Source organism: Populus euphratica, unplaced genomic scaffold (assembly GCF_000495115.2).
Source record: "Populus euphratica unplaced genomic scaffold, PopEup_1.0 scaffold1034.1, whole genome shotgun sequence".
Classification (NCBI taxonomy): domain Eukaryota; kingdom Viridiplantae; phylum Streptophyta; class Magnoliopsida; order Malpighiales; family Salicaceae; genus Populus; species Populus euphratica.
The window spans coordinates 62,905-77,887 of record NW_011500895.1 but is presented as its reverse complement, the minus strand read 5'-3'; the positions used below and the strand labels follow the sequence as shown (position 1 = coordinate 77,887).

The 14,983-nt window shown below is 30.2% G+C and overlaps 1 protein-coding gene across 2 annotated transcripts; it reads left to right on the top strand.

Moving 5' to 3' along the window:
- The first annotated feature begins 11,388 nt into the window (after positions 1 to 11,388).
- Positions 11,389 to 14,375, top strand: LOC105116754 (CASP-like protein 3A1). Of its 2 annotated transcripts, XR_840589.1 has the most exons (4): positions 11,389 to 11,775; positions 12,678 to 12,813; positions 13,713 to 14,007; positions 14,116 to 14,375. XR_840589.1 is itself a non-coding variant. In XM_011014213.1 (3 exons), exons 1-3 carry the CDS (start codon positions 11,468 to 11,470, stop codon positions 13,932 to 13,934), a joined length of 666 nt encoding a protein of 221 aa, XP_011012515.1. In that variant the 5' UTR covers positions 11,389 to 11,467; the 3' UTR covers positions 13,935 to 14,375. The 2 variants fall into 2 exon arrangements, 1 of the variants encoding a protein (XP_011012515.1); XM_011014213.1 differs by having other exon boundaries at positions 13,713 to 14,375.
- Positions 14,376 to 14,983: the final 608 nt, after the last annotated feature.

Here is a 14,983-nt window from a genome sequence, read left to right as displayed (position 1 = left end):
TCAATTCTAAGCTATGAAAAGAAGGTAAAAGTTGAATAATACCTCGTTTAAAATTAAAATGAGATGCATCGGGAGGAAAAATGATGCATGATGGTGCACTTGTTCTTGTGGGATTCATGTGGTCTCTAACTGTTCTAGCACGGTTATTCTCATTACTTTTATTATGAAGTGATTGATTATCTTCTTCGGCCATATTTTCTGAAAATGATGAGGATATCCTACAAAGTCTACCACTTGATGTACGTGACCACACTCTCATGCACGTGTAGGAATAGAACAAAAGGAAGAAGAAAACAAAAGAAGAAGAAACACGAGAAAATAAACAAAGTTATATACAAGAAAAGTGAAAAGAGAAAATAAAATAAATATTATAATTTATACAAAAACTTACCTCCCCGGCAACGGTGCCAAAAACTTGACATGATGAAAAGATTAATGTCTTCTCCTAAGTGTAGGAGTGTCAAAGTAATAAATAACTCAGCAAGACCGAGGTCGAACCACAAGAAGGTTAATTGTACAAATTATAAATAACAATAATACAATAATAATAACAATAACAACAATAATAATAATACTAATAACAATAATAACAATAACAATAATAATAGTAGTAGTAGTAGTAGTAGTAATACTAATAATAATAATAATGATAATGATAATAAAGAAAAAGAAGGAGAAGAAGAAGAAAAGGATGAGAACTTTGAGATGGAAAGATTAATGTAAGAATTAAACAATGATAATAACAAATGTCAAGGTTAGAGGTTCCACTAATGATATGTCAAACAAGTATAATATAATAATAATAACAAATGTCAAGGTTAGAGGTTTCACTAATGGTATATCAAACAAGTATAGTATAAACTCTTATTATTGAATTGGAAACCACACACAAAGGAGGTTCCAATCAGATTATATATTGTTAACATGATTACATTAGTCATCTTATTCAATTAATGCTAATACTTGTAAATCTCGTCAAGCATTCATGATTATAACTTATGTTAACAACAAATCAAGTTTCTTTCATAGCTCACGTGTCGGTTATAACATACAGTATGGGCTATGAAAGTGCCGAGCATTTGTTGTACCAAGTGTTATACAACATAAATAAAGATTAGTCATTTAACAAGCAAAGTATTAAAGAGTGAACAAGATAACAAATACAAAACATGTTAGTATCAAACATTAAAGTCCATATTAAGTTTACATTATACTTATTCTTACACCATTAGTGTAACCTTTTCACCTTGACATAACTAACTTAGCTAGACATAATGAAAGAAAGCAAAATAGATAAACAAAATAAGAACATAAAAGTTAACTAAGTAAAGGAAAGGAAATGAAAGGCATAAAGTTAATATTAATGAAAGCAAAGCATAAACATTACAAAAAATACAAAGAGAGAAAGGAAGAGCATGATCTTGATCTGGAAACCAAGATGCCTAAATGCATGGCAAATGCCTCCTTTTATAGGCCAAAATTGAGAACTATTGATTTGATGACTAATTGATAAGTGGGTAGCCAACTTTTGACTTGGTGACAATCCTTATCTTCTCTTGTCTGCCCAAAACGTCATTGATAACATCAAAATTGGAGCTAGTTGCAAACATGAAAGTTGTAGGCAATTGTCTCAGCTTTCTTGTGTAAATAATTCAGCTCATTTAGACTTCTAGAACTCCAAATATGGCCAAAATACTGAACAATGCTCGGACTGGAAGACAGATTCGGGCTTCTTTGTTGTTGCTACAATTTGGACTTGAAAATGGCCTTTTTAGATCTTGGGCTCTTACTTAATAGAATAGCCGAACGAATTAGCCATAGAGCTCATCCCCGATATGAAAGTTGTAGGCCTATGTCTTACCTTTCCATCCATATAAATTGGAACTAAATCTGAGATATATAGCTCCAGATATGACCCAATTACCGAACAATATTTCCTCAAGATTTCTTCTAGGAGGGAGCTTAACGAGGTGCATATCCATGAGAATTTGGAAAATTATGGTGTGCTTGAAACGGTGGTTGTGAAGTTTGTGCATTGTTGTTATCACTCTTCCAACTAAAATTTGGGTGATTTCTCCAACCAGGATTGTATGTTTGTGAGTATGGGTTGTGGTTGGCCTTTTGGAAACTGTTTAAAGCATGGGCTTGTTCATGGAGACATTCCTTAAAAGAAGGCAAGGTTGGATAATTAAACTGTTTAAAGCATGGGCTTGTTCATGGAGACATTCTTTAAAAGAAGGCAAGGTTGGACAATCGTTGGTTGAGTGTTCATTTGTTTCACAGATTTGACACACAATGTTTTCAACAGATTTTAATTGACCACTCTTTTTCAATTCTAGTGCCTCGACTTTTCTAGCTAAAGATGCAAACTTGGCTTGAAGGTCATGATCTTCCCTAAGGTTGTACATACCTCCACTAGATGTATGAGGTTGAGTTTTACTCGGTGCCTCATAAGTACCTGCGGTGTCCCAATTTTGAGCATTTTCAGCTAACAAGTCTAAGTACTCCATTGCTTCATCAGGGTCTTTATCTTCAAAAGTTCCATTGCACATCAATTCAACCATTTGCCTATCTTTAGGTGTTAACCCTTCATAGAAATGTGAAACCAATCTCCATATTTCAAAACCATGATGAGGGTAAGTATTAAGCAAGTCTCGATACCTGTCCCAATATTGGTAAAATGTTTCTCCTAGTTTTTGAGTGAAAGTGGTGATTTGTCTTTTGAAAGAGTTTGTTCTGTGAGATGAAAAAAACTTCTTTAAAAACTGTTGTTGCATTTTATCCCAAGCACAAAAGAGTTTGTTCTATGAGATGGGAAAAACTTCTTTAAAAATTGTTGTTGCATTTCATCCCAAGCACGAATGGATCCTGGTCTTAAATTTTGTAGCCATGTTTTAGCTTTATCTTTTAATGAAAAAGGAAAAAGCTTTAATCTGATGGTGTTCATGCTACAATTTAAATTATTATATGTGTTGCAGACCTCCTCAAATTCCCTTAAATGCAAGTATGGATTTTCCAATTCTAAGCTATGAAAAGAAGGTAAAAGTTGAATAATACCTAGTTTAAAATTAAAATGAGATGCATCGGGAGGAAAAACTATGCATGATGGTGCACTTGTTCTTGTGGGATTCATGTGGTCTCTAACTGTTCTAGCACGGTTATTCTCATTATTCTCATTATGAAGTGATTGATTATCTTCAGCGGCCTTATTTTCTGAAAATGATGAGGATACCCTACAAAGTCTACCACTTGATGTATGTGACCACACTCTCATGCACGTGTAGGAATAGAATAAAAGGAAGAAGAAAACAAAAGAAGAAGGAAGAAAACAAAATAAGGAGAAACAAAACAAAAGAGACAAAGTTATATACAAGAAAAGTAAAAAGAGAAAATAAAATAAAAACTATAATTTATACAAGAACTTACCTCCCCGGCAACGACGCCAAAAACTTGACATAACTAAAAGATTGATATCTTCTCCTAAGTGCAGGAGTGTCGAAGTAATAAATAACCCGGCAAGACCGGGGTCGAACCACAGGGAGGTTATTTGTACAAATTATAAACAACAACAACAACAATAACAAGAACAACAACAACAATAACAACAACAACAACAACAACAACAACAAAAACAACAACAACAATAACATTAATAATAATAGTAGTAGTAGTAGTAGTAGTAGTAGTAGTAGTAGTAGTAGTAGTAGTAGTAGTAGTAGTAATAAAGAAAGAGAAGAAGAAGAAAAAGATGAGAACTTGCAGATGAAATATTAATGTAAGGATTAAACGATGATAATAACAAATGTCAAGGTTAAAAGATCCACTAATGGTATGTCAAACAAGTATAGTATAAACTCTTATTATTCAATTGGAAACCACACATAAAAGTATAGTATAAACTCTTATTATTGAATTGGAAACCACACACAAAGGAGGTTCCAATCAGATTATATATTGTTAACATGATTACATTAGTCATCTTATTCAATTAATGCTAATACTTGTAAATCTCGTCAAGCATTCATGATTATAACTTATGTTAACAACAAATCAAGTTTCTTTCATAGCTCAGGTGTCGGTTATACCATACATTATGGGCTATGAAAGTGCCAAGTATTTGTTATCCTAAGTGTTATATAACATGAATATAGATTAGTTATTTAACAAGCAAAGTATTAAAGAGTTAACAAGATAAGAAATACAAAACATGTTAGTATCAAACATTAAAGTCCATATTAAGTTTACATTATACTTATTCTTACACCATTAGTGTAACCTTTTCACCTTGACATAATAAACTTAGCTAGACATAATGAAAGAAAGAAAAATAGATAAATAAAAGAAGAACATAAATAAGATAAAAGTTAACTAAGTAAAGGAAAGGAAATGAAAGGTATAAACTTGATATTAATAAAAACAAAGCATAAACATTACAAAAAATACATGAAAGTTGTAGGAAATTGTCTTAGCTTTCTTGTGTAAAACATTCAGCTCATTTTGACTTCTAGAACTCCAGATATGGCCAAAATACTGAACAGTGCTCGGGCTGGAGGATAGATTCGGGCTTCTTTGTTGTTGCAACAATTTGGACTTGAAAATGGTCGTTTTAGATCTTGGGCTCCATATGAAAGTTGTAGGCCTATGTCTTACCTTTCCATCCATATAAAGTAGACCTAAATCTGAGATCTATAGCTCCAGCTATGACCCAATTACCGAATAGTGTTCCAGTTTGGATTGCACTGACATCTCTTTTCTAAGTTTGGCCATCTCTTTATCCTTTCAATTTCAGTTCTTAAATTCATCAATCAATCCTTTCATTTATGTGATAGGCCTGCATTTAAAATGAACATTTACCATAAATTAAAAGTATTTTATATTATTAGATATATTATTATAAAACATGCTTTAGTTAAGGAGTTATTGATACTTCAAGTGCAAAATGATGATATAAAACTTTGATAAAAATACACTTTTAAGTACTAATCATCTAATGACAACCTGGTTGTTCCTATCATAATAAGTTTTGATAGACCCTCGATCCCTTTGGGTTGAAAACTAATGAATTTAAATTAATAATTAATTAACATAAATTCAATAATGAAATATACTCATAAACAATGTCCAATTTGCTATAAAAAAATTCAAATTAAAAATAATTATTTAAAAACAAATAAATAAATAAATAAAAGTCATCATGTTAAAATTCTTTCATGCAGCCTGAATTTCTAATTTTTTTATATTCTTGACAGATTTGAGTTCTGATTTCAAACATGTCGTTCTCTTTTAATTTTAAACATATTGTTTTCTCTCGTTTATATGAATTATTGGACCTACAATATATAGTTGAAAAGTTTCACATGTTTAATTTTTATCTCAACTTTAATTGAAGCAAAATTCTACCAATAGTAGATATATCTCAAATAGTATATGACAATAGTGTTTGACATATTTGACAATATTAGTTTACTAAATTTGACCATCTGAAATATTATGTTCCCTAACTCTATTTACCTAAAAATTTATCATAATATATTTTTATGTATCTAATATTTTCCTGTAAAATTTTAGTTTCATCTGATATACAATTTGAAAGATATGTTCAATCTCACAAAACTAGTCAGCAAATATTTTAAGGCCAAATTTGAGTCTGACTTGATTCATATCACAAATTTAGTAAACTTATAAAATTGAGTTTATCGATTTTGCACGAATTAAGTTTGATTTTACTGGTTTCGAGTTTTTAATCTGATATAGCATATTGGATACATGTTGACTCATAAAATTATAAAATTTTACGAGTTAACTCGCTATTTTAACAACCGTACTCTCATTTATTAAATTTGTGACATTGTTTTAGAAAATAGGAAAATAAAATACTCAAATTAATATTTAACAAATAAAATATTTTGAGATTTATTTAAGATTAAAATTAAGATTAAGACTAAAATCTACAATTTACTTCTAAAAATCAAAGTTTTTATTTTACGAAATGAAATTTTACTTCTAAAAATCAAAGTTTTTATTTTACAAAATGAAATTTTAGGAAATAAATAAATCTAAAATACTGGATTTTGTATTAACTTCGATATAATATAACTAATAATTTTTGTTTAAACTAATTTCATGTACGATATGTGTTGAGTAAGGGTATTTCTGGATTAGAATTGACAAACCCCTCTAACTGATCCCCCTGGTTTATAATGTTATGTTTTGTTTTATTTTATTTTATAACCAGTGCTGCAGCCAAGACCTAAAAAAATTGTGGGGTTGGGTGGGATTGGAGACCCCGACGACGACGACTAGTTAACAAAAAAGGGCAGGGATTTAGATTATTGTTTTTTGACAAATACACTCTTATTATTATTTCATATCATTTATGGCTAAAATATATAGGTTTTACCTAATGACGACACTAAAATACACAAAAATAATTAAATCTTCTCTTAGCTTCGTCTTTTCTCCTTTTTTTTTTCTTTTGAATTTGAATCTAAGATGAATGTTCGAGAGAGAGAGAGAGGGGGGGGGGAGAATTGAATGGGAAGGGGAAAATGTTCAACATTTTTTTTTATCATTTGATGTTTTTCCTTTAATTTATTTTTTTGCATTAAGTTTATTTGGAATTGCACTTGATAATTTGTTTTGGTTTTTTAATATGAGAATCCTATGATATCAAGAAAAAAACTGGTGCTTGGTTTATAAAAATAAAATTTATTTTTATTTATTTAAATAATTAAAGCTTCATGAACTTAATTTAAAATTAAAATAAATATTTAATTTGTTTTACCAAATTAATGACTAAAATGAATCTATTAGGAGAAATTAATTGACGAGTGGATATTAGCTGGTGCTTGGGTTACGTGCACCAGCTTGGGAGGGAGTCGCCACACTGTAATGGTGTGTGAGACTTCCTAGAATCACAAAATCCCACATTTTTCAGAGGCGTTGGAAGCATCTACGTGAGATCATGCAGTTTAATCCTTCTTCTTTTTTTTTAATTTCTAGTTTTTAACAATCATTGCAGTTTGGTTTTGCAAAACTTAATGAGCCGTGGAATAATTTTTAAAACCGTGGACATGTGAGGAATGCATTTAGGAGGGGCACAATCCACTGTGGATTACAATAATTACCTATAATATTTTATTTTTAAACAATTGAAGCTTTAAAGATAAATTTAAAACTGAAATAAATATCTAGTTTCTTTTTTTTCTTTGTTGTCCACGAGGTGTATTTAAATTGTTTTAGTCCCTAAAATTTTTCAGTTTTACATTTTTTGTCCCAATCGATTCCTTGAGGTTTTTTGACACAATTGAATGATAAAAAACAAAATTATTCTTAGTATTAATAAGTCTTTTTGACATGAGGGATTCCAATATAGTGTTTTTAGCATAAAAAAGTTTATTGGATCTTTTTATTTTTTAGGAGATTAAGTGTAATTCAAGATTATGAACAAGTTTATTAGATTTTAATAATGTGTTTTAAGATTTTTTAGTAAATAAAGGGTTGGAGAAATGGTTTTTTAGGTGAATAATGTTGGTGCGTGCACGCGTCCTTGACCTAAAATGACATTTGGGATTAAGTTAAGGTCCTATTTGTTTATTGAAAAGTAGTTTTTTTTAAATGAATTCTGGGAAAATGAATTCCAAGAAAGTGAATTATTTTTTTATGTTTGGTAGTGTAATGAAAAATAAATTGGAAAATACTTTTCATTATTTGGTTATATCATGAAAAATGAGCTGAAAAATAACTTATTAATATTTTATTTTTTTCAAGTTTATTAAAATAATGAGGAACAAATCTTACAAATTAAAAAGTTGAATGAGAAAGAAATTGAAAAAAAAAATTTCATAAATTATATCAAATAAAATAAATAATAATCAAATCTAAAAAATAAAATAATAATAATAATTAACATTTCATAAATTATTTCAAATAAAATAAGTAACAATTAAAAGAATGAGGACCAAATTTGATAAATAAAAATTTTTAATAAAAAATGATAGGAAAAAAGTAAATAACAACTAAAAATGATGATCAAAGTTAATATAAAAATTAAATTTTAAGAGATAAAATTGAAAAATAAATATTCAAAACTAAATATATATAACAATCAAAAGTTTGAAGATCAAATTTGATATAATCATCAAATAATATGTTATTTTTAAATTTTTCACAACTTTTAGAAAGTGTTTTACGTCCAAATTTTCTAGGAAAACACTTTTCTGGAAATCAAGCCAAATTTTTCTTTGATTGTAAAATATTTTCTGTTGACCAACTTTTTTAATAGCAAAAAAAACATAAAAAAGTTTAGAAAGTAGTTTCCTAGAAAGTGAATTCTAAAAAACAAATATAGAAAGCAAGAATTATTCTTTAAAGTTGTAGAGTAAATATTTTATAAAAAAAAATTATCAATTCTCTCTTTTCCTCTATTTTTATTTTATCCCGTAATCATCTATCTAGATATTTCATTGACTTTTCTTTATAGTTTGGCAAAGAATATAACTCTAAATAGACCTCTATCTCCTAGGATATTTGTCTTTTTTTTTTCATGTATAGATGACCATACTTGATTTGGACCAAGTATGACCAAGTTAAATGATTTTATTATATTAAAACGTTAGCTAATTTAACTAGGCATTATGTTGAGTTTAAGTTTTGAGTCTTGATATTTTGAAGTCAACTCGTTAGTTATGTTGAATTTTACAACTATATAAATAATTATTAGCAAATATTATTAAAGCGACTAAATTGTGATTAAAAAAAATGATTGTTATTCCAACTGATATGTGATTTTCCTATATTATTACTTGTATTAGTTTTTAGTATTGACTATATCATTTTGAATTAAAAAATAATATTTTAAGAGTAGTTTAAACAAATCAAAACAAACAAGCTTACAAGAAACTATTTTCAAGTATAAGACAGTTGATGGGAAAAAGAAACATAGCAAATTATGATAAATTACATGCGTGTTATAGCTATTATTGATTTTCCATCACCCTGATGAAGAGATATGTTTGTCTCGAAGAACTTTCTTAACACTATATCTATGAAACAATTTTATAATGTTTGTTTTGATTTTGGTCTAGCAATTTATTTGTTCAACTCGTTCCATATATATATATATATATATATAAATGAATGTTGAGCCTATACTGTCCTGATCCAAATTGATATTTAGGGCTTAGTTAGGTCATGAGAAGCAAGGATTATGCTTTAAGATGATCTATGTGGGTTATTTCATTGGCTGGTTTTTTTTTTTTTTCCTTACAGAAGCTGAAGGAGGATACAAGGTAAAACAAGCCTATCCCTTACTAATGTATTTCATTTTTATTTTACTGGGATATTTTTCTCTCAAAGCTGGAATTTTTACTTGATTTTAATATGGGATCGAAGTCAATAAAATACCAAATTGTAACTTCTTTTTTTTAGTGGAAAATTATTAATCAATTCATTTAGCTAATATAAGCATAACTAAATAGGAGAAGAAAAAAATACCCAAAAATATATTACAAACTAAACATGAACCAAGCAAACTTAACTTACTTACCTATTAAGTCAATAAAATAGACAATTCAAGTAGAATATAAATATTTGAAAGATGACTATAAAGTCAAATAATCTGCCACAAGATTACCTTTTCTATTAACATGTATAACAATCATAGGAGAGATATCAATGGAAAGATTAGCTTGTTATATATTGTGCTTAGCTAGCCTCAATCTCAATTTTAGAGGCAATAAATGGATAGTAGTGCTAAATAGTAACTTTCAAGCAAGATAATTGTTAACTAGGGATTAATCCGATGGTAAATAACAATGACAATATATTAAAAATATTATATTAATATTTTTTTTCATATTATAGACTATTGATATCAAAATCATGAAAAGAAAAAAAAATAATTTCAAATATATTTTCAAAAATATTTTCAAAACATAATGTAAAAAGAAAGGGTTAATCATGCGCGCTGATGGGAAGATTGCATTTAAGTTTCCTGAAAATATCATACTCATGGATTTTTGGTTATATAAGAGGTGTAGTGATGAAGTTGTAAAAGACTTTGTATAAAAATGGAGTTTTTCATGGGCTTCCATCCTAGTTCTATGCTTTAAATATAGGCTTTGTTCTAGGCCTAGTAATTGGTTTTACGTAGTGGTTGAATGTTTATTTAAAAATAATAATGTTTTAATGAAATAAAAGATTTTTAATACTTAAATTTTTAAATTAATGATACGTGTAAAAGAAAAAAAATACATGTAATAATGAATTGTTATAAAATAAAAAAAAAAAAGTAAAGTCTGATAAATTGTGATCTTCTTTGTTTGTCTAGTGTCTTAAAGTATTTATAAATTTTAATTCACCTTGATAAGTTATATGAGATTTGATGGGTGGAAATATTAGTGTCTTTATTAATTATAATATTTAATATTTTTATTAATAAAGTGGTTCATGATAAGCTAAAAATAATAATCCATTGAGGAAGTGATTAATTTGCATAAAATAAGGTACGTGTTGCACCGTGATCATTAGCTAAAAATATCGTGTCAACCTATAAAAATATGTACTTGCAGAGAATTTATTAGTAAAAAATATATAAAATTTTGTGTGTGTGAACAATGCACGACTCTGAATTCTAACTTTTTGAAACTCGAAAAATATTTAGATGTATGTATTAAACAACTCGTAGCAAATATAAAGATGTAGTTGTTTGAGTCAGGATGTTTCAAACAAAAATAAGCCCCAGCAATAATCAGACAATGTTGCCGCGTGGGTCACTACTACTATAATAAATTTAAATTATTAAAAATCAAACTTATTTCATTGTAGGAAGCTATTGAATATTAGATTATTTTTTAAAGTATTTATTATTTAAAAATATATTAAAATAATATTTTTTTATTTTTATAAATTTATTTTTAATACAAACACATTGTAACAATCTAAAAATATTAAAACAATAATTTAAAGAAAATAAAAAAGTAATTTTTTTATTTAAAAAACATTTTTAAAATTAAAAAAATAAAGAAATTATATATAACTGCTGGCAAATCATCATATTATTAAATGTTTACTTATTAACACATTTTAAGCACATGCTCAGGAGGTAACAAGAGAGACAAGTTAGGTGGTGGCCAAATGGTAAGAACTTGGGATCAAGAGGTTTGCTCTTTCTGTGGTCTCAGGTTCGAGTCCTTGGTTGCTTATATGATGGCCACTGGAGGCTTACATGGTCGTTAATTTCAGGGCCCGTGGGATTAATCGTGGTACGCGCAAGCTGACCCGGACACCCACATTAATCTAAAAAAAAAAAAAAGAGAGACAAGCACGGAACCCCTGGTGCCTTTAAAATCTCTCCACCCTCTTCACAGTTTACGGCTAACTGCCTCCTTCGTATTACGCATCGAAAACGCTACATCATATTAAATAAAAAGGCAGCAGAAAAACCCACAAAAAGAAACTTAAAACCATGATGATGAATGGGCAAAAACTGGCACCAGCAGCAGAGGTTGCAGTGCAGCTGCCTGAGTCGAAGGTAGCGGCTGATAATATCAGTGGAACCATGAGTGTAGGTGCTTCAGGAGGGGGAACGAACGCTGCTATGAGGCCTTTTGGGCGGAGAGCTGAACTTATGCACGTGTTACTCAGGTTGCTATGCATAATAACGTCTGTGACAGCACTGTCCTTTATGGTCACAGCACAACAGCCCAGCACCATCTCCATCTATGGCTTCATGCTCCCTGTTCAATCTAAGTGGTCCTTCTCTCACTCATTTGAGTAAGTTACTCTCACTATAATCTCGCAAATGTCCTTGTCCCTTTTGTTCTTGTTGCTGCGCTGCTTAATTGGTTGCTGGGAATCCGATGGAAATTAAACGGCAGAGAGTGGAAGTTTTGCAGCTTCACTTAATTGTTTGTTAATGGAGGGTATTATCTATTTAATCATGGGTTTAATTAAAAAGCTTTTGCCTCCCTCGCATTTTTCAAGCATGCCATTGTGTTCATTTTATACTCATAATGAAATTAATGTCCAAAATCTATAACTTAATTTTCTTTGGCCTCTTTTATATATATATATATATATATATTTGATTAGAGGAGTCTTAATTTGTGGTTTATTAAATTGAATTTCTGGGGGGTGCTGTGTTGCCCAATCCAAGCTTAACGGACAACCGCAGGGTATGACCTTGCCTGTTTATCATGTTGTTTTTTTGTGTCTACGAAATCGCCCTTGTTTTTGTTTCTTCTTAGTGTAACAACATATTTTTGGGACTCCCACCTCCACTTTCATGGCATTTGAATGAACAGAATCAAACCCGTGACTCTTTTTTGTGGTTACTTTAGTATTTTCCCATACGACTCTTGGTCGGATTATTATTAATGTTGTTATTATTATTTTTATTGTTGTTGTTGTTTTCTTAGTAATATGCAAGAGAAGTTTAAGGCTGTTGATGCTGACATGAGTGAAGAATAAACTGGTGAAGTAAATTTCGCGTAAAAAGGAGATGTTAACCTGAGTGACTGTAAATCCCTTCCTGCAAAGCAAAGCAGAACAGGAGAAGGCGTCATGTTGAAGTCCTGCCTTGCCACTTTATGGAGGACATATATTAAAAGGAGTTGTATTTGTGTAAAAAATTGGATGATCTGACGTTAATAATTCTGTTAGTTGGTGCTGAACAGATATCTGGTTGGAGTCTCTGCAGCTGTTGCCGCACATTCTTTGCTGCAATGGCTGATTAGCATGTCAAGGTTCCTTAGAAAATCTCCGGTGATTCCATCAAGAAGTCATGCATGGCTTATTTTTGCAGGAGATCAGGTATATACATAAATTCTCATCTTAAAAGCACACATGCTGCTAGCTAATTGTCTCTCGGATTGGTAGTTTCTGAGTAGTTTTGGTTTCAGTGAGCAAAAGTGCCTTCCATATGTATCGTTTGTGCATTTCTGAAATTTCTCATTTGTTCACGCAATTCTTTTTTCTATATGCTTTGGTTATTAATGATATAGAAAATTCACAGAATGTAGCTAATTCGTTCTACTAATTACACAAGGTAGCAAGCTGGGTGAGAATGAAAACGTGTCACACTCTTCTTTATTGATCCAACCTAGCTAGCACATGCTTTACATATAAAAGTTTCACCATTTCATGGAAGGACTAGGAGCTGAAAATGGAGCGTGCACAAAATTGAAAAAGTCATTCACAATTACTATGTCATAGAAGTCTTGTTGGAAACTGACATAACATGTGCGTCCTCTTGTTCATTGGGAGAATTGAGGAGGGCTATACTTCTTAATCTCTTGTACAAAATATTGTTATCACATTGTCAAGAAATCAAGCCTCTGGAATTTGCATCCGTTTGAGCTTATTCAGCTCCTTATCAGCGAGCGCAAATTTAAAATGATGGCCATATTGACATCCCATCCCAAAGTTGTCAGATTATTGGAGTAAATCCTGTTGCTTATTTCCCTACCTAGCTGAAATTATTAATCGATTATCTCAAGTCAACTTGGCTGGAACTATGGATGCTTGTTATACAGATTTTGTACTGGTGCATCTTCAAATACTTGTTTTCACCTCATGCATTGATCGAGTGCAATGCATTGATATCTTCAAATATTGTTGCAATGCACCGCGTGGGTAGTGCAGGGAATACAACTAATTCTGTTCGCCCACGTAAAGAGAAAAGGCTAACATGTGTAATTTTTGAGTTGCAGGTATTTGCATATGCAATGATAAGTGCAGGGGCTGCTGCATCAGGAGTCACCAGCCTCAATCGAACAGGAATCCAACATACAGCTTTGCCAAATTTCTGCAAGCCTTTACAGAGCTTCTGTGACCATGTTGATGTCTCTATATTCTTTACTTTCATGAGCTGCTTCTTGCTTGCCGCATCAGCTGTTCAGGAAGTCATGTGGCTCTCCAGATCCAAGTATTGAAGATCCTTGCCTCCAGACAGATATACTTGATGTTATTCCTTCCTGAACATGAACATGACTTCTATGAAAAAGGGTATATCCTTCAATTAATTCCAGTGATATCTACTACCATTACTCGAAATTTTGTGATAATGGCTTTTTACCCTTTATAAATAACAAAGGCTTGTTTATTTTGTTACAGTATCATGTCCCAATTTTGAGCTATCTATGACCAGCTGGCTTAAAGCTCTAGTTCTAGCTTTTATACGGAATGGATGAGCACAAATCCATTGTAACTGGCAGAGCTATTCGTATAACAAAAGAATTGGTTAAACAGTTTTAGACATGTGCTGAAGCCATCTAAAATTCGGAACTATCAAATCGGTGAAGTTTTGAGGCTTTGAACTGGTCTTATCATCGAGATTTGTGTAATTTAAGTGATAGAATTTCAATTTCCCATTATAAAAATGTCAGTTTGCCAAAGGAGTGTAATTGTGGTCATCTTTTAAGAAGATTACAGTAACCTTTTTTTTTAATTTTTTTTCCTGAAAATATATAAAATAGTTTTTTTTATATATAACATACTTTCCCAAACACCCATTGGAATTCCCATTCAGGCTCATGCAATTTGATTTCTTTATTCCACTTCATCTTCGATCTTAAGAAGTGCACCAACGTGTGTGAGAAAAAAAAACTTCATTTTTTACTTTTTTGTTTTTTTTTTTTTTTACCATACATGCCATATTTTATTTTTCTTCTTATTAGGTTTTGATGGTGTTCATGAAAAAATGATGGATTGTCATAGTTATTAAATTTAGTATGGATGAGCATATTCACCTCTTTGATATTATTTGTGTCTTATCTAATATCATGGAGATCTTCCTTCTCTCTTAAAAATAAATGTGTATTTGTGTTTAAAGGAAAAAAAAGTCTGAAACTTATAAAAATAAGACGTCATCTAGTATTATTGTTATTAGAAACTTTAATTAATTTTCAGAGTTTTAAGATAAAAAAATGGTTATTTTAAAAGGAAGATATTATTACTCTAAAGTATTATATTGAGATAAGTT

What these genes read in the sequence shown, in the direction of transcription:
- LOC105116754 (XM_011014213.1), top strand. Translation starts at nt 11,468, where the DNA reads ATGATGATGAATGGGCAAAAACTGGCACCAGCAGCAGAGGTTGCAGTG. An exon ending in TCCTTCTCTCACTCATTTGA is followed by an intron (nt 11,776 to 12,677) that starts GTAAGTTACTCT and finishes GGTGCTGAACAG; the next exon opens with ATATCTGGTTGGAGTCTCTG. An exon ending in TTATTTTTGCAGGAGATCAG is followed by an intron (nt 12,814 to 13,712) that starts GTATATACATAA and finishes TTTGAGTTGCAG; the next exon opens with GTATTTGCATATGCAATGAT.